General features: G+C 34.6%; 3 protein-coding genes and 1 long non-coding RNA gene across 6 annotated transcripts; 2 read left to right on the top strand and 2 right to left on the bottom strand.

Moving 5' to 3' along the window:
• The first annotated feature begins 647 nt into the window (after nt 1–647).
• LOC101216512 (negative regulator of systemic acquired resistance SNI1) lies at nt 648–6,717 on the top strand. Of its 2 annotated transcripts, XM_004148734.3 has the most exons (15): nt 654–959; nt 1,173–1,239; nt 1,369–1,462; nt 1,572–1,643; nt 1,744–1,833; nt 2,087–2,158; nt 2,378–2,459; nt 2,543–2,592; nt 2,759–2,971; nt 3,046–3,116; nt 3,211–3,280; nt 3,649–3,714; nt 3,928–4,080; nt 4,540–4,673; nt 6,257–6,717. In XM_004148734.3, exons 1-15 carry the CDS (start codon nt 854–856, stop codon nt 6,327–6,329), a joined length of 1,413 nt encoding a protein of 470 aa, XP_004148782.1. In that variant the 5' UTR covers nt 654–853; the 3' UTR covers nt 6,330–6,717. The 2 variants fall into 2 exon arrangements, with proteins under 2 accessions (XP_011653380.1, XP_004148782.1); XM_011655078.2 differs by lacking the exons at nt 4,540–4,673; nt 6,257–6,717 and having other exon boundaries at nt 648–959; nt 3,945–4,080.
• On the bottom strand, nt 6,650–8,447 carry LOC101216751 (D-aminoacyl-tRNA deacylase). Of its 2 annotated transcripts, none has more exons than XM_011655066.2 (8): nt 8,127–8,440; nt 7,962–8,053; nt 7,806–7,872; nt 7,680–7,710; nt 7,439–7,579; nt 7,299–7,324; nt 7,150–7,205; nt 6,650–7,057 (listed from the first exon to the last, which is right to left on the bottom strand). In XM_011655066.2, the coding sequence occupies exons 1-8, from the start codon at nt 8,406–8,408 to the stop codon at nt 7,027–7,029; spliced, it is 726 nt and encodes a 241-aa protein (XP_011653368.2). In that variant the 5' UTR covers nt 8,409–8,440; the 3' UTR covers nt 6,650–7,026. The 2 variants fall into 2 exon arrangements, 1 of the variants encoding a protein (XP_011653368.2); XR_004216139.1 differs by having other exon boundaries at nt 6,763–7,057; nt 7,150–7,237; nt 8,127–8,447.
• A 359-nt stretch (nt 8,448–8,806) lies between these two features.
• On the bottom strand, nt 8,807–11,999 carry LOC101216263 (peroxidase 19). The gene is made up of 3 exons (XM_004148733.3): nt 11,537–11,999; nt 11,216–11,416; nt 8,807–9,634 (listed from the first exon to the last, which is right to left on the bottom strand). Exons 1-3 carry the CDS (start codon nt 11,795–11,797, stop codon nt 9,053–9,055), a joined length of 1,044 nt encoding a protein of 347 aa, XP_004148781.1. The 5' UTR covers nt 11,798–11,999; the 3' UTR covers nt 8,807–9,052.
• On the top strand, nt 11,312–15,448 carry LOC105435206. The gene is made up of 3 exons (XR_004216142.1): nt 11,312–11,448; nt 12,719–12,852; nt 12,955–15,448. It is a non-coding gene; the product is annotated as an uncharacterized LOC105435206 (long non-coding RNA).
• Nucleotides 15,449–17,378: the final 1,930 nt, after the last annotated feature.

The following is a 17,378-nucleotide window of genomic DNA, read 5'->3' on the forward strand; positions in this document are numbered from 1 at the left end:
TATAATAGCAACGTTAATGACACTTTTTTGTATAAATCTTTGCACTAAATTTGAAATAAGATGAAAAATATTATCGACTCTAGGTTTTGGATTTCAAGACTTTACAAACGCATATATTTTAAACTGAATTTTTGTAGAGATGACTAAAAAAAGTTTGTATGATTGAGTTTTTTCTCCAATTTCATACTTTTTTAATCTCTATCATTTTCTCAATTTGTTATTGTGTTTAGCCCACTTGCTATAGTTTTGTTTGGCATCTAAAAGAACTTTGTGCCCGGTTGCACATTGTTAGAGGGAGTAGATACACATTGTTTGTTTGTTGTAGAGGTTTGAGGCAAAATATATAGATACAAACGTTGGCATTGTTAAAGTTGAGACACAAGAAAGAGATTTAAAGGAAAAGACAAAAGTGAAATAAAACAAGTGTTAAGAAAAAGAAAAAAACTAAAATATTAAATAAAAATAACATTTCCACTAAAAGCTAAGAGATTTTGAGAGATTTTTGTAGAGATGACTTAAATTTATCGTCTAAAGTTACAAATGAAAAATAAGTTTAATGTTTTGAACACATTTTTAAAATGAACTTTGGATCCTGGTTGAAAAGACCCTAAACATTTGAAGGCCTATCTATCAAGTATTAAGTAACTCACTCACTTTATTATTGTTGAACTTTCCCTCTCGTCTTTATTAGTTTGCATTTGCACAGCCACCATACGTTTCTCGATTCTCCACTTGAAAAATTGGCGGGAAATCAAGCAAACACACCCTACTCTCTCCTCTTCTTTGAATTAGCTTTTGAAATTCCCTATCGTTCTTTGTAGTAGAAGTTCCACCGGAGGTACGCAAAAAGCTGATGGAAAACCCTAGCAGCGGCGTTCGAGGTGCGATGGAGGAGAATACCTTAGCTATTCTCGACGCATCCGAAGCCACTAAACACACTCCAGACGCCAATGATGACAGTACGATCTTCATTTTCTACTTTTCCTTTTGTTCTTTACTGTTTGGATTCTGAAAACTGATTGGAATTATGAGTAGAGCAACCCATTTTCTTCCAATGACCTGGACTCTTTACTGTTTCACTTCTCATTAATCTGCAAATCCCTAACGTATCAGTAGGAACCAAATTACGTGTTTCCGTTTTTCATTTTATTGATCAAGATGTTCTTCGTTAGGAATTGCTTTTCTCGAAGCTGTTCGTGCGGCTTCGCTTTTGCCGGAAAATAAATCGCCACCAACATTGTAAACCTCTTCTTTCTATTTCTAGTCTTTCAAGCTTGATCGAGCATTTCATATCATCTGTTGGAATTGTAATTTGTTATCTTCTCTAACTAGCTGATATTGTAATTACATGGAATTTTGTTGATCAAGCAAAATGTGTGAAGCAATTTTCAAAATCTTGAGGTTCGGGAAGTCTCTCGAACTGATTTCAACAAGTTACCAGCTTTTGAACGAGTTAGACAGGGTACTGAGATCTATTCTTTTTCCATATATTGGTTTTCATAGCCAACTCTCTCTCTCTCTCTCTCTCCGCATGGGTGCATGCGTGAATTTGATGCTCTTACTTTCTACAGAAATTCCCTAGGGTGTATATGACGAATGCCAATGGATCCAGCACGCCCCATGAATTAGTTGTGGTTCAGGAGGTATTGCAAGCATTGAATTTCTGCGTCTTTAATCGCTAACCATCGAACTGTGATACTTCTTTCTTTTCCTTTTTCTGTGATGGTTGTGTTTCCTTTATAGGCTTGGACTCCATTTGTGCTAGGCACTGATATTTCAGATATTGAGAGGGCAGGGGCTAATGATCTCACTAGCGGACTAGTTGATCCCCAGGTCAGTTTTACCTTCCAAACTCACCCTGCATAGCTGTCTGCCCCATTGAATGATCTTTTGACTGCACCACGTTTACTGATATAACTTATTGAGTACTTGTCAGCTAGTTTTTTTTTTTCTTTCTGTTTGAAGTAAATTTTAGATTGAACTAGTTAATTTTTACTGTAACTTTGAAGTATTAAATTGATGTGCTTCTAGAATTCATCCTTCATGTATGCACTATTCAGCCTTCAATTAAGTTGATGTTTCGCAGGGCTTTCATCAACTTCTGCAAGGCCTAGCAGAAGTCTCTGATGTTGAAAATTTCCAAGCGTTGGATACCAAGGTTTTCTCCATATTTATGTTTGCTTTGTCTATGAAAAGAGTTGGTGCAAGCATAATTGTGAATTCACTCGAAATGTAAATTATTATAATATGTACTTCACACATCCTTTTGTTTTTTCCACATAAGTTACTACATAACTTGAAGGGGATGGTTGGAAATTTTGCAGCTTTAATCTTTGTCTAGTCTCGTTGCCAACTTCTTTGCTCAAATTTGTTTCAGGTTCTAAGTAACATGTTATTGTTTCATTATCTTGTCAATGCCCTTGAAGGAGATTTTGTGCCTCGAAATCAGATGTACAAAGGTAAACTACTATATCTATAAGTTATGTCCTTGTTAAGTGCTAATTGCTAGGTAATTAAGAAGTTTATTTGCTTGCACTTGCAGAAACCATGAACTGGATCCTTGTACGGGAATCTTTGCTTAACATGATTCTGGTATGATGTCAACAGTTTGCTCTTCCTATTTTAGCACTTATTAGTCATGATTCACATGGTGATTCTCTATTTTATGTATTGAACTTAAGATGGACGCTTCTCTTTGGTCAAGCAACTTGCTTAAATCTCCTATTTTGCTTATGTTTAAATTTTATATCTTCTTCAGTGTTCAAGGAAAATGAACTACAAAGGATTAATGAAGGATTGTGTGACCACCCTGTGTGGATTGGGTCAATTTCTTGCTGAATATGACAATGCTGTCCAATCTTCTGAGACTTCTGTGGCGAAACAACCTGAAGCTATTGATACTGCTTTGGCCACTGCGTTTCTTCATTTTGGAAGGATAACATGTGCTGCCATGCTGAAACTTATGATAATGGTTGGTATTTTGGCATTCTAGTCATCCAAGTACTACTTTTCTTTATTATTGATCTTAATGGAGAACTGGCGTAGGTAATGGAGCTTGATTCATCAAAAAAGAATGCGGATATGCAAGGTCATACTACAAGGTCTGATGGTGTGAGGTACTAGTTTCATTATTTTCTTTTCCCTCCAGTGTATTCTCTCCCTTATTAGAACCGCATTCTTCTCTAATAATAATTCTTTGTGTGATTTCAGAACCCCACTCGCAGAGATTATTCAGGATGAACTGACTTATGATAAAAGCATTCTTTCGCCATTTCTTCAGGTTGCATCCAAATCCAACCATATTTTATTCGTCTCTTGCTTGGAAATTTATTCTCTTCTAATTAATTTATCCAATTAGTATTAGTGACCCATATAGTGGCAAGTAGCAGAGAAATATTATACAGCTCGTTTGCCTTTCATGATATTCTTTGTCATACTACGTATGTTGTGTATTCTGGAGGTTCCTTTGTCAACGCAGCAGAAACAACTATATGCTTCCCCTGATAACATCATGATTATTTTCTTTTGTTAATGAAATTCCTTCTCAGTTTTCATACAAGTTGTCAAGGCCTTTTCTCCTTGTTTTTAGCCTTATGCCTCAAATTCAACTTGTTAATATAGTATTATGATCTTGCAATATTTTCACAGGTCTTCAAGGACTCAAAGTGGAAACTGGAAATTATCGTGCAATTTTTCTGGAAATACATCTCCAAGGTATATATGTGATTCAACACCGTCAGATTTACTTAATAATGTTACTACTTGGGTTTTTCTTTCCCTAAATCATTTCTTAAAAGTATTTGCATTAATTACCGAGTATAATTTTGACCATACTGGTTCTGTGACTCGTTATCTAACACACACACACATTGGCACATCAATTTTAAACAATACAACACAACTATTATGTTTATTTTCACCTGGCAGCCTTCTGTTCGTACTAGGAGGTCTAATGGTCCTGCAGAAGATGCAACGTTCTCTGGAGTATTGAAGTGTATTTCGAACAGCTCTAGTACTAAAAGTATTACTAAGAAGATTGGTGCACATGCAATTCATCTTTTATTAGCACATGGTTTTCAGGTGATTCACTTCCCGTCTCTTATACAATAAACTCAATGGTACTTGGACCCACAGCTATGCTACTAATGGTTGTTTTTGTCGACTTTCCAGCATGCATGGAATTCTTATTTACTATGTTGACAGCTTTTTGTCGTGTCAGTGCTTTCTATATGTAAGATGAGATAAATTTCATCAGTACTTTATGAAAAGGTTTTTCGTCTTAGCTGTTGTTACTCTTTGGTGAGCTTTCATTTACTCTAAACCTTGATGACAAGCATAGCCCTTTCATTAGATGTTTTCCATTTTAACATTATGACTAAATAAAGGGGAAAAAGTATATAAGAGATATAGTTTCTGCCTATCACCTTCCGGTTTGAAACAATTGTTTTATTTTATGTTTATGCATATTGGCTTGTAATCTATTTGCACTAGTTAGTAGAGGCCATAAATAGTTTACTGAGTTTGTCCATCATTCTTCAGGCTTTCCTGTTGCTCTCTGCTAAACAATCTGTTGAAGACCTCTCAGTTTCCAAAGAACAAATGGCGGGTGGTTCCGTCGTGGAAACTTGCAAAAATTTGATATTAGTTTTTAATTCCCTCAGGACGTTGGACAAGTAAGTATCTCGTCTTTTATCTTCGACGGATTCCAGTGTCTTTTATGCCTCAATAGTTAACTCAATAGGATTATTTGGCTGCATTTTGTATATGACATGTCAAACTTAATAATTATGTGGGTATGTCATGGTCAGTACGCCTATGTTTAGACGTCTCCTTGCCCAGGGGAAAGCTGTATATTTCACGTCAGCATATTTTGTGCCCAATTTGGGAACCATTCTTCTGACCTTTGGGTATTGCCGCCGGAAGTACCACTTCAAATTTGAGTATATTTACATTGTGATTCTACAAGTATCTTTTTTAATAAGAAAGACCAGCCTCTTCATTAATATTATTATAAAATGAGACTAATACTCAAAATACAAGAGAATTATACAAAGAGCTAGAATCTCTAATAAAAACAAACAAAACGAGGTTCAAGGACTTAACAAGCTCCAAACAAAGGGAAAAATCAATCAAAACAACAAAGGAAACAATTCAAGCCAAATGAAATGCTGGGAAAGGAAACAAAAGTGTGCCAAAGACCATAACCATAAAAGAAGTAATCTTTGAAAAGCTTGAAGAAGATCATCTCAAGAGAATGAAAACCATCATGAGTTGACCTAGTGATAAAAAGGGAGACATAGTCTAAATAATTAACTAAGAGTTCGTGAGTTTAATTCATGGTGGCCACCTATCTAGGAATTAATTTCCTATAAATATTCTTTGACATCCAAATGTTGTAGAGTCAGATGAGTTATTCCATGAGATTAGTCGATGTGCACGTAAGTGGGCTCGAACACTCATATATTAAAGAAAAAAATATCAAGAGGACGAAACGAAAGAGCTTGAGTTATCTCAAAATCAAATAGAGAACATTTGATTCATTAACTACAATGAGTTAACAAACTAGGACCATGACTTCTGTTGCACATTTGAGGTACCAATCTGAAGAAGAATACTTCTAAGCCTTGGTTGAAGGGGCAGGGCATTTGACAGAGCATTTTCTGATGACAAAACTTCCGAGAATAGTTTACCAGAGTCACGTTCAAGGATGACCACTAGAATGACTTCTTTTTGTTGAAAGCCCCTTGAAGCATTCTCTCTTTATTTATGTTATACCGAAAAAAACACATGGTTTTTCTATGCTACTGCAGGGTTTCGACCTTTGGTAATGACGATTTTGGTTCTTGTCTTACCCCATAGACGACGACTTCAGTTAGTCCTAAACACCTTGTTGAATTCTTAAATGCCCTGAGCTGCATGAACCTTGTAAACTTAAGGGCCAAACAATAGAATTGGAAGGGACAAGGTGGAGTTGCCTTATAACACGAGTGAAAACTTAAAAAGTTCTACTGGCATCACTGCCATCTCAATTATGGCGATGCAGGGTTTTTCGTTTTCCTTTTTTCAACACGTCAGAGGAGAGAATCTTGGTCTAGGATGCATGCCATAACAAGTCGTGCTATCTCAAGTTCGCTTGTGATGTCATAGGTTGATTTTTCTAATTTAGCTTTTAACATGCTGCATCATAGTTGCTATAATTTTGAGGTAGATTTTCAACCTGGCTCCCTTTTCAAAATTTAAAATTGTCACAATGCAGGCAGTTGGAAATTTCATCATGCGCAAAAGAGGCCATTTTTGTTGCTGCAACAATCATGTCCAAAAAGTTATAGAGGTCGAATGAACTTACTTCTTGAGAAGATGTACGAGGGTCACCTACAGTAGCAGGAGCCATCCTTTTGTCAAAGTTAATATAGACGAACAATAAAGCAGTATTGAGATATCTTTCATTACCTATTTCGTAGTTAATCTTAACCTAGTTGAGTAGATCATATAACACTAATCCAGTATCTTCCAGCCACTTGATTAGAATATTCAGTGTTCATCGTACTAAGTATTCTCACTTAAGCATTCTAGAGTACGAATGGTTTATTAATTCAAAACCATTTGTATCATGTTCATAAGAAGTTTATTTTACATGAGCCTACCACCCTCCAAAATAACGATGTACTTTATTTGCATCTTGTAAATTAGCTCATGGTTATTGATCTTGATTTTGCTGACATTTATTAAGTTTAAACCTGAAGAGGTTAAAACTAACAGTGGGAGCTGAACAATTTTTTTAAGTCCTCCAAAGGATTCTCAGCAAAGCCTTGGGAGCTTGCTCTGGTCTTAGAGATGAAAAGGTATGAGAAAGAAAATTAGATATTGTCAATTGTCAGAGGAGCAAGTTTGCATACAACCCCACGGCCAAGCACAAGAGGACATAAACATCTACACCTTGATGTAAAGAATCTTTCAGCCCATCAAGCAACTCCAACTTGTTAGCCCACAAAGAATCCCAGTCAGATCTTAAATTGTCGAAACCAATTACGAGTCTTCTGAAGCCTCAACTGTATTCCTGAAATGAATGAGAAAATCACAGTCAAACTACCATTTTCCTGAACATACTGCAGCAGGAAGGAGAGCTCATATATTGGTAGATTTCCTTACTTAGACGGTTGGGAGTCAATCTGCATTGTGACTGGGCCATCATTCACCAAATTGACCTTCTCAAACATCAGTGCCCAAAACATCAAAACTGTATACTCTAGTAAATATCAGAGTTACTCGGAATCCAAAACTGAGCATAGTGAGATTACCTTCATCATTGCTCCAAACACTCCATCTACCCACAGGAAAAGGGAACAAAGACAAGATTCAGTAAACTCTTTATACTACTGGTTGAACCCGTTCCTATTTAGCATATTGACTGAATTTCATATTAGGAAAGATAGGTTACCTTTTATCGCATCTGGGTTGTAGGATTTACCGAACCTCTCGACCACAGAAGCGTAAAAAGGTTTAGCTCTTTGGGGAGGCATTGCCACATGAAAGTCCGGCTTGTTCCCCTTCAACATTCCGTACAGTGTAAACTGGCTGACTGGTTGCAATCCACCAAGTATAAGTTAATTAGTGGATTAACTCCAATTCACATTCTAGGTACAAACTTCGAAGCAAAGCCCAAACCTTTTTTCACTTACCTAATAGAACCTCGTAGTTTTTCTGCATCACCTGGAAGAAATATCAAGGAAAGTAGTAAAGCAAATCCTGAAGCTTTTGTTTAATTCGGAATAAGGAGGCAAGGAGTGTTTGTATAATTAAATTACGTTTAAGTCCCAAGCTTTGCCGGTACTCTCATTTGGGAACAACCTCATATTTAGGACCTTACGGCATCTGAAACCCAATTTGAAAAGAAGTTTTAATGCCGGATGGAATCAGTATAGAAAAGAGAGGGAGGGGTGAGAGATGGTTGAGTAGATTACATGTATTCAGCGTCGGTGTCGGAGTCGGAGTCGTGAAGGCCGACGAGCACGAGGAGACCTGGGCCGATCTCTGAAACGGTGCGGCCATCGACCTGTGAAATGCAGTATCTCACACCGGCGATTTAGAAAAGCATTAAGAGAGGAAAAGAGAGAGAGAGAGGAGACCTGGACGCTTGCAGAGGCGACTCGCTGGACAACAGCTCTCATGGATCTAATGGGGCGTAGTTTGTTGTTGCTGAAGCGGAATACTGTGGTCCGCTTGGTACTTACGCTGGCTGCGAACAATGGCAGGTTTGCTACGCTATTCATTCTTTTTTTGCTTCTTTTTGGGGATTGGGATTTTGTAAAATTGTAGCCTCTAGGAATGGGTTGACGAAAATGAAAATGTGAAAATATTTTAAATATTATTATATTATGTTTTACTAAAAGTTTATAAGTAACAATCATCTATAGCCTAACATGTCTCGACTTCTTGAAATTTCAAATGTATTTCATGTTTCTCAAACTTTGAAATTTTGTGCATGCAAGTCTCTTGAATTTGACTTAAATTTAGTATAACTACTCTACAATTAAAGCCATATGAGTACAAGTTATGAAATTGTGTATTTTAAATCTTTTATAAAATCTATTTTTTTGAATACGAGTGATGAGAGATATGTATGAAGATAGTGCATCTCAATCTCAAGTATTACCGTCATGGCATCAATTCAAAGAAGTTAGAGAAATAAATTTAAAGTTATTACAAATTAATGTTTCTAAACTAAGTTTCAATGTAATTTTTATGGTTATATACTAGTTTTAATCTAGACATTAGCGTGACTTAAGCTTATTTTGTCAAGAGAATAGACAATAAAGGGCAACCCATTCCAACCAAGTGTTAGAACGTGTATTTGTTAAGTAGAGATATAACCAACATTTACTACCTCCCCTGTGCTAAGAAATGCCATTTTCAAATATTTCACGAGCTGCATAGCCAATAACCCCTCATTCTATAGAGAAATTTCTCTCATATATTTCTAAAAATAAAATTAAAAAAGAAATACAAAAAGGGATTATTTTCAAATATGTTACGATGATGATGAAAGCATCCATCAACTCTGGTGAATGCTACAATCCGTCCTTCGCTCTCCATGTCTTCGTCCTCTCTTCACACCAATCGATCCCATTTTGTCCATCGCCGCCGCAAAAGCTTGAAAAAACTTCTGCTTATCCTTCGCCAAACCCTGCACCATCGTCTTCATCCTCGCATCCGAAACCAGACCTTGATCCGTAGCCAACAATCCCAATTTCCCTTCCAAATTTCCGTAGTACGCATGATCAAACACAAACGGCGTCGTTACATCGAATGGCGCCACTATATCTGTATTTCCCCCGTACCTGGGGCACGACATTTTCAGCTCCTTCAGCAGTCTCCCGTCGATCGCTGGATCAGGTTGCTTCGTGCCTCTGTAGTCGTAGAGACGGTTCGTAAAGTGCTCGCAGTGTGCAAATCCGATCGTATGCGCACCGGAGAGGACGACAAGATCATCGGCCGATAGACCTTTGGAATTGAAGAGTTTGAGAAGTTGATCGACGGTGGAATTTGCTCGTGGTAGATTGGAACCTATTCTGGACGCCATGGAGATCTTCCCGTCCCATCGTCCCTTCTTCACCGGGTAATACGGCCCTCCTGCCTGCAATTTTCTCGTTTCAGAATTTATTTTTCTTAACGACAATATGTTTTTTCTTTAAACGAAAGGTTAAAATTATCGTTATTACTATTAACTTTTGAAGAAACTATTTTCAAACATACTTTTTATTATCAATTTAACATTTGATTTTTGTATTTTTATTCACAGCTTTCAAATTTGACAAAATTAAATTTATCTTAGTCGTAAACTCTAACTTTATATCTAAAAGTAACTTTGGAAGTCTGTTTTGGAACTTTCGTGTTTGATAATGCTCTAATCACAAATTAACTAACTAGTATATTAGATATGATATTGAATCCTGTATGTCTGTTACAACTCTAAACTGTTTAAATTTAATAATTTAGTGTCTATTAAGGAATTGAAGAGACTTCCGACGAAAATTCCAAACTTCATAAACATAGAGGACAATAAGAGCATAAGCAAGATTGATACTTTTTAAAATTCAACTCTTGTATAAGACACTCTTAAACTTGATAATCTACATAGCTAAAATAAACCTTAACCGACATGAAATATGTATTAATTATTTTAAAGTCAAAAGGTTTAAATATGCAAAGAAAAAAAAATTCAAATAGGTCAGAAGTTGGATTTGATGTCTAATTTAATTTATGATGGGCCTATAAAGGTCCAAACACTTTTGGGCTAACCGCTTATCCATAATGAAGCCTAACGGGCTTTGGCCCAAGATGGGATGGAAATCACTTTTATCATCCTTATACGACATGGGAGATTATTTCTTCCTTTCTTCCATGTAGAATATTTCAATTATTTCTTCCTTTCTTCCATGTAGAATCCAAAAACATTGATGATTATTAACTAAAGCATCATTGGACAGAGGAAAATAACATTAAATAGTGGAGTTTAGATAAGGACAACTTAGTAGTAAACCAGTTGTAGACAAAAATAAATAAATAAATAAACTTAAGCACATGGAACTTTGATCTACTGCTTTAATTTTTGCTTAATTTCGATTTGGATTTGAATTGTTTTCTTGGCTGCAATTTGCATGACAGCAGTCAATTGTGTTCGTATTCTAGTAAATATAATTTTATAACCAACTTAACAATAAAGTCCTCATTTAATGTATGCTTTTCATGAACATGAGGATGTGTTTCTGATTGTGAATTGTGTCAGAATCTGACTTTACAGAACTAGATTTCATACTGAACTGGAAAATGGTGAAGTTGAAAAGACAGTTTTTTTTATCTACATTTCGATGCTGTGGACCAAGTGTTCTTTACAGATCAATAATAAACGGAACCATCTTCTTCTTGTCATTTTCCTTCTTGTGTTGCTCAAGCTTACTAATTAAATAATGGAGACAGTGGCAAATTTTCTAGGATACTGATACTGCATCTATACGTATTTTCTTTTCTTTTGATTTAGCCTATCCCTCACATTATCTAAGCAGAATAGTAACAATGTCCATTCAATATCAAATCATTGAACTAACTATCAAACACAATCCTTTATGTTTTGCTTAAATCTTTTTTTAATGTGCCGTTTTATATGCAGAAAATGACTAGATTTTATTGAATCAAGAGAAAAGGCAAAGGCTCTCACCAAATGGACAAAATCTCTGGCTGCGATTGCTAGGATGTCAGCACAAGACACAACGCCAGGGCATTTGCTCTCAACCAACGCCTTTGCTTTCTTGATGCTTTCAAACGCCTCAGGTCTCAGCCCTTTATTGTCCACTGCATCCTTTTCCGCCGCCACTTTGCTGCCTGGCTTTGTTGATATCAGAATCGACCCATCACAACCCTGCCATTTTGAAGAGCTTTCTCAAAATCCAGGTAATTGAAATTGATTACACAATGCATGTAGTAAAAATGTAGGTGTGGCTGAGGGTAATGGCCAAATGGGGCTTTAGAATTTTCTTACTTCTACAAAGCAATCATGGAAGAAGAGGCGGAGTGTTGCTGGAGCTGAGACTGGTGCGTCTTTGAACTGTTGGGTAGTGATTGAGGAGACGAGCTGGTCGAGGTGAGGGCATGTTTTGTTATAGTAGTCGACGGAGAGGAGGCGGTGGCGGCGGGCGGGGGCTTGTTTAGGTGGTGGTGGTTTTGCATTGGCACATTTTGATGGTGTGTAGGAAATGAGAAGCAGAGTGAGAAAACAGAGAAGAGAAAAAGGGACAGGCATAACTGAGTGTGAGAGTGAAGAGAGGCAGCTTAGGACAAAGAGCAAATAGCGGAAAGAAGAATATAAAAAGGGGAAGACCACAGGAGTTGAAGTTGTTGGTAAACAGATTGCTATGAGGAAAAAAGGGAAGAATCAAGACCCGTGAAACCCCAATACTAACAGCAAAAAGCTAGAAAGAGAAACAACCAACAGGCCAAGAGAAAAGCTAGGGAGAGAGAGAAATATATATATATATATAATATATATATATATTGTTTGTGGGTACTGAGTAGTACCGATACCCAAAAATTTTATTTTGTGTTTGATATTGTATGTGTGGGTCTATGGGTCAAATGAAGACCAATCAGTAGCATCTAGAGGGTGCCAATTTGGTACCCAAATCTCATACACATCTCATTAATAGGCATAGAGTATATAGCAATTTATCATTTGTAGGAATCAAGAATAGGAGGTTGGCTTATTATCTAAATTATAGAAGGGAATTGCAAAATTTTCCAAATCATCTTCTATTAGTGCTACTTGTTTGGGGAGGATTTGAACCTAAGAGGAAATATAGATTTTCGAACAATATTGTTTGTTGGAATGTCAAAAACATAGTACATGACAAGTAAGTCATATTATGAATGATATAAAAGGCAATATTGTTTCTTTTGTTAAATATAACTATTGTGTTTGTAATTGTTTCTAAATTGTTATATATGGTCGATATCCCTGAACTTTATAAAGTATCTAGCAAGTTTTTGAAAGTTTGTGTTTTAAGCTCAATAATGTGAAGATAGAAGATTGAGGATTTGAATTTTCTACTCTTTAGTTGAGACTATATATTTTAAATCCTCAGGTTGCTTTTAGTTTTGGACTCAAAATATTGGAATTCCCATATCTTAATTTGATAATTAACTCTAATATTAGGCAATGATGCAGATGTGTGGCTCGAATGCTTGTCCCAGTCTAGAAGGTGTGTGGGGGCAACTTAGAAAATGGAGGAAAACAAAACAAAACAGAGATGGCCAGACATTTATACCATATTTTATCACCACAATCGATTCTTAATTTATGTTTGTAATTCTTTTCCTTTGTGAATATTTTTTTATTACACAAAATATACATGTACTTTATATCGTTGCATTTATCTTGCATTTCGCCATAAAATTTGGCAGCCATTGAAAAAAATCAAATAAATGGAAGGCTGATAAAAGCTGATGCATGGAGAGCGTGACAGAAGCCCTGGAATAAGCCAAGTCAAGCATGAGCGATGAACTTCATAAATGCAAGGCATGTGCTAGCACAGGTACATCACTCACTTAACTTTACCCCATTTTTTCTACTCATATCAATGTCACCCACCTGATTTCATTCCCCACTTTGATGTTAAATAAATCTAGAGTGGCTATTATATTTCTACCATGGAATCATTTTGTTTGCTTTACCTTATATATCCATAAAGATGTTCTTTCTAAAATGTTTATATGAACTAAATATGCTTGGGTGAATTGAATATGAAGGGTAGCTTTTTAAGGTTAGTAGGGGGTGAGTGCCATGTTGTGGAATTTTTTAGGTGGGTGAAATAGTAGAAATTTTAGAGGGGTGGATAAGAATCTCATGAGATTTTGTCCTTGTTTGCTTTCTATTTTTTTTTTTGGTATTGTTTGTAGGCTTCGATTTCGAACGACCTATTGTAACTATTCCGTAGTTATTGTTTTGCTTAGTTTGAGTCCTCTACTTCAAAAGTAGGTGCTTTTTTTGGGTTGGTTTTGTTTTGTATTCTTTTTATGTTTATGCATTCTTAAAGTCATTGTTTGTTTATAAAAGAATGAACTAAATATAAAGGGTAAGTTATTCAAATAAGGAATGTGTTTGGATTCACTTTTTAAATGCTTGAAAAACATATTTTTTTAGTGAAAAAACAATGTCTTAAACACTTGAAAGTCTATTTCAAAATGTGCCATAATATTAGTTGGAAGTGAGCAAATGATTAAGTACATATTGTTTCCACTCAATGACTCCATATTTAACTATTTACCTTAGCAAGTTTTATCTTTTAATGAGGTAATGCTCCTATCTAAGAAGCACATACACATATATAGATACGACATGAACATGTCGGCATGGTATTTTTTAAAATCTAGATATGACACACAAGGACATGTTTATTAAAATATTTGTTTTTAAAAAATATATACAATTTTTATAGTAAAAGAAAATTCATAGTAAATAAATTTATGCTTATTTATATGCTTGAAATACTTAGTTTGGTGTATTGCATGTTCAAAAGTTATTATTATTGTTATATACGTGTCTTTTAGTTTACTCAATGAGTGTTTTTATGCATTTGTTCTAGTAACAAATGTTTGAGTGTTCAAATATTTGTGTCAAACACACTAATCAAATTAAAGTATCCTAGTTTTCTTAGACTCTTGTGAATCTTTATTAACTGTATTTTACTATTTTGTAAGAATTTAAAGCCGATAGAAATTTGTCCTTAGAGTCCTACTCTAATTATAGACTTTGGTTGAACCATTATTCCTTCTTGAATTTGTTTAGTGTTTGATACCTCCATCGAACTTAGAATTAAACATTCATAGATAAATAAGAACAATGTGTCCATTGATTTGACAAAAAAATTCCATAAGTGAAAGTTAAGTTCAAAGCCTATCCCTAAAATTTACAATATCCTATTATTATTATTATAGAAATACATATACATCAGTAAAGAAAAAAAAAGTCAACTAACAGAAACATAATTCAATCCAAAGATCAACAGAGTGATGATAACAAAAATGAAAAAAAGAAGTTTGAATTGAGAAGTTTTTATCTTTTCCATTGTTTTACATTTTTGGAATGGCTGAGAAGTGGAGAGGCAAATTGAAACTTCAAAAAGCTTTAGGTAGGAATTAGGACCATTAATTGTCTCTCTCTCTCTCTCTCTCTCACTCCTACATTCCTCGTGGCCTTTTGAATTGGTACCACCAAATTTATGGGTCTGAAAAAGTAGTCATGAAAGCAACCCCTAAACAAAACCTGTCTTTTTCCCAGTGGCAATGCACTTCATGTAATAATACCCCAATAAATAACCTTTAAGTTTTTGTTGAACCCAACAAATGAAAATGAAAATGAAAATGAAACAACCCTTTTGGATTATTAATGGGTAGCTGAGGGGCCACTCAGGGTTTGGCTTCAGTCATCACCAACACATTGAGTACACTGCACACATCAGAAACTTAAGTACAAACTGTTGCAATAAACATATTTTCAAATTTAAAATTCTGCATTTTGTTTTTACTTTTCTTAACTTAGAAAATATGGTGTCTTAAAAATAAGGTTGCATCAATATTTGTTAGTGGCAGACAGGATTTAAAGACAAAATTAGAGACAAAGAATCTGAAGGCTTTCAGAAGGATTAGAGATAAATCCAATATTGCATGTATTTCACAAAAAGGATTTTATTATTATTATTATTTTCTGTCTTGTGTTTTTTACTCTGTAGCATTCCACTGAAAACTATATGTATGAGTTTGTTTGATTACTTTATGATGCCTTTGAAGTCAGAAATGTTTGGTTTCAAAAATTAAAGTATAGAAGAAGAACATGGTGGATGGTGGCTGAGCCATTCATGAGATTCCCTCACCCAATTAAAATATTTTCCCCATCAAAGTTAGAGTTCTCATCTTAATCTTAACTTTAAAGTAAGAAGCTAAAAAGTAAAAAAGTTTGTAGGGTTAGCAACATTAAATCACCCATAGTTTAATCCATGTTGTAATGGGGGTAGCTTATAGACTTGTTGGATGAGCTATTTCCAATGTTTGAGGGTGGGATGTGGACTGCCAACACGGTTCAATAGTTAACATATGTAGTTAAATCTGATACTTGTGTTTGGGGTAGTATTTTGAAACCTAACATGGTTTTCTCATTCTGATTGAAATTGTTGTTTGTCGTGGCAAAAAGAGAATTAGTCTATGTTTAATTGGTTTTAGAAGAGAAGTAAATTTCAATCTTATACTTCGAAAGCTAAGATATGTGCATTTGACTTAGAAATTATATACCTTTCGAGAAGATCCTAACATATTATGCAGTTTTTTTTCCCTAAAATAGTGAGTTATATCTACAGATCTTTAAATTTTGATAGACTTTATCATAGAGGATTTTGTAAAAAAGAAAATGGTCAAATTAGGACAACTTTGAAAATTAAAGAGTGGACCTACAATTTAAGTACTTCCAAATAAGCAAATATCACTTTAATGTTATCTAGGAATTAGGCATGTAAACTATTTAAGTGCACTGGTTGAAATATTAGCATTTGAGATTGTAAAATCTTATATGTTGAATTATACCATTTGAAATGATAACAAATGTCTTGTTAGAATTTTAATCTTTTATACATTGAAGTTAAAAGAATGAGAGGAAAACGTTAATATTTGAAAAACAAATGCTAGTATTTTGATTCATGTTGTCGATAATTTAGTGAAGGTCAGACTTTATTTTGTAGAAACTAAGCTTGTTTTATCTTCAATGAAATGTTCACTATTATTATTTTAAATCTATTCAAATAAAAAGGTAATTATCAAACAAAGATGTAACGTCGGAAGTTTAAGAGATGAATATGAATGAATTGACATCCTAGAGATTCTTAAGATGTGCTTAAAATAATTAAAAGTTATTATCTATGCAACATAGAAACTTCAAAATCCATCGTGCTTGGCTTGGAACAATTTTATGCTATGTGACCTGAAAAATTTTAGAATATGCATGTGAGTGAAAAACCAAACATGTTGAGAAAAAACTTGTTGATTTGTTGGAACAAAATGATGCAACAAATGTTGGGCTCCTTGTCGACTCCAAATTATGAGCCATAGGTCTAGAGCGTTACATCATATTTATTTATTTATTAATTTAAATAGAGAATAAAGTATTTGTTTAAAAGATGCACATGAATACGAATAAAAGGATGAGTTATGAAGCATAATTCTCAATACAAAATTTTAACACAAAATCGATGTTTGAAACGATAACGTTGACAAAAACATTGATAAATATCAAATGCCAACAGCCATCTTTCGATAAAATAAAAATGTTCACAAAAATATATTTAAAACAGTTACATTTTTCTTTTGTTTTTAAACAAACTAAATTTCTCGAGTTAACACTCGGTTTATGTTGGTGATGTTTTAATCATATTCAAAAATATCAATTATTTCGTTAGGTAAAAATGTCAAATGTATGAAACATTAAAATGTTGATATGTCGTCAAAAATAAGAGTGTAGAAATATGGGTTGAACCCGAATAATTCGGACTACCTAACTCATATTATAAAGGTTGAGTTGCGTTAGGTTAAAATGTGGGTTGGGTTGGGTTAAAAAAATTGATTTTTTTCGGGTTGGGTTGGGTATCGGGTTGGAAGGTTGAAAATTTTGGGTCAACCCAACCCAACCAGAATTAATATAATATATATAATATTTTTTTGTTATATATTATTTATTTAATAAAATAAAATCTAAAAATTATGTTTCCTCCCTCCTCAATTTTCATCTCCTCACTCACAGTCACCCGTTTTCATTGTGTTTGATTCTTCTATTTCATCTCACT

This window comes from Cucumis sativus, chromosome 1, assembly GCF_000004075.3.
Source record: "Cucumis sativus cultivar 9930 chromosome 1, Cucumber_9930_V3, whole genome shotgun sequence".
Classification (NCBI taxonomy): domain Eukaryota; kingdom Viridiplantae; phylum Streptophyta; class Magnoliopsida; order Cucurbitales; family Cucurbitaceae; genus Cucumis; species Cucumis sativus.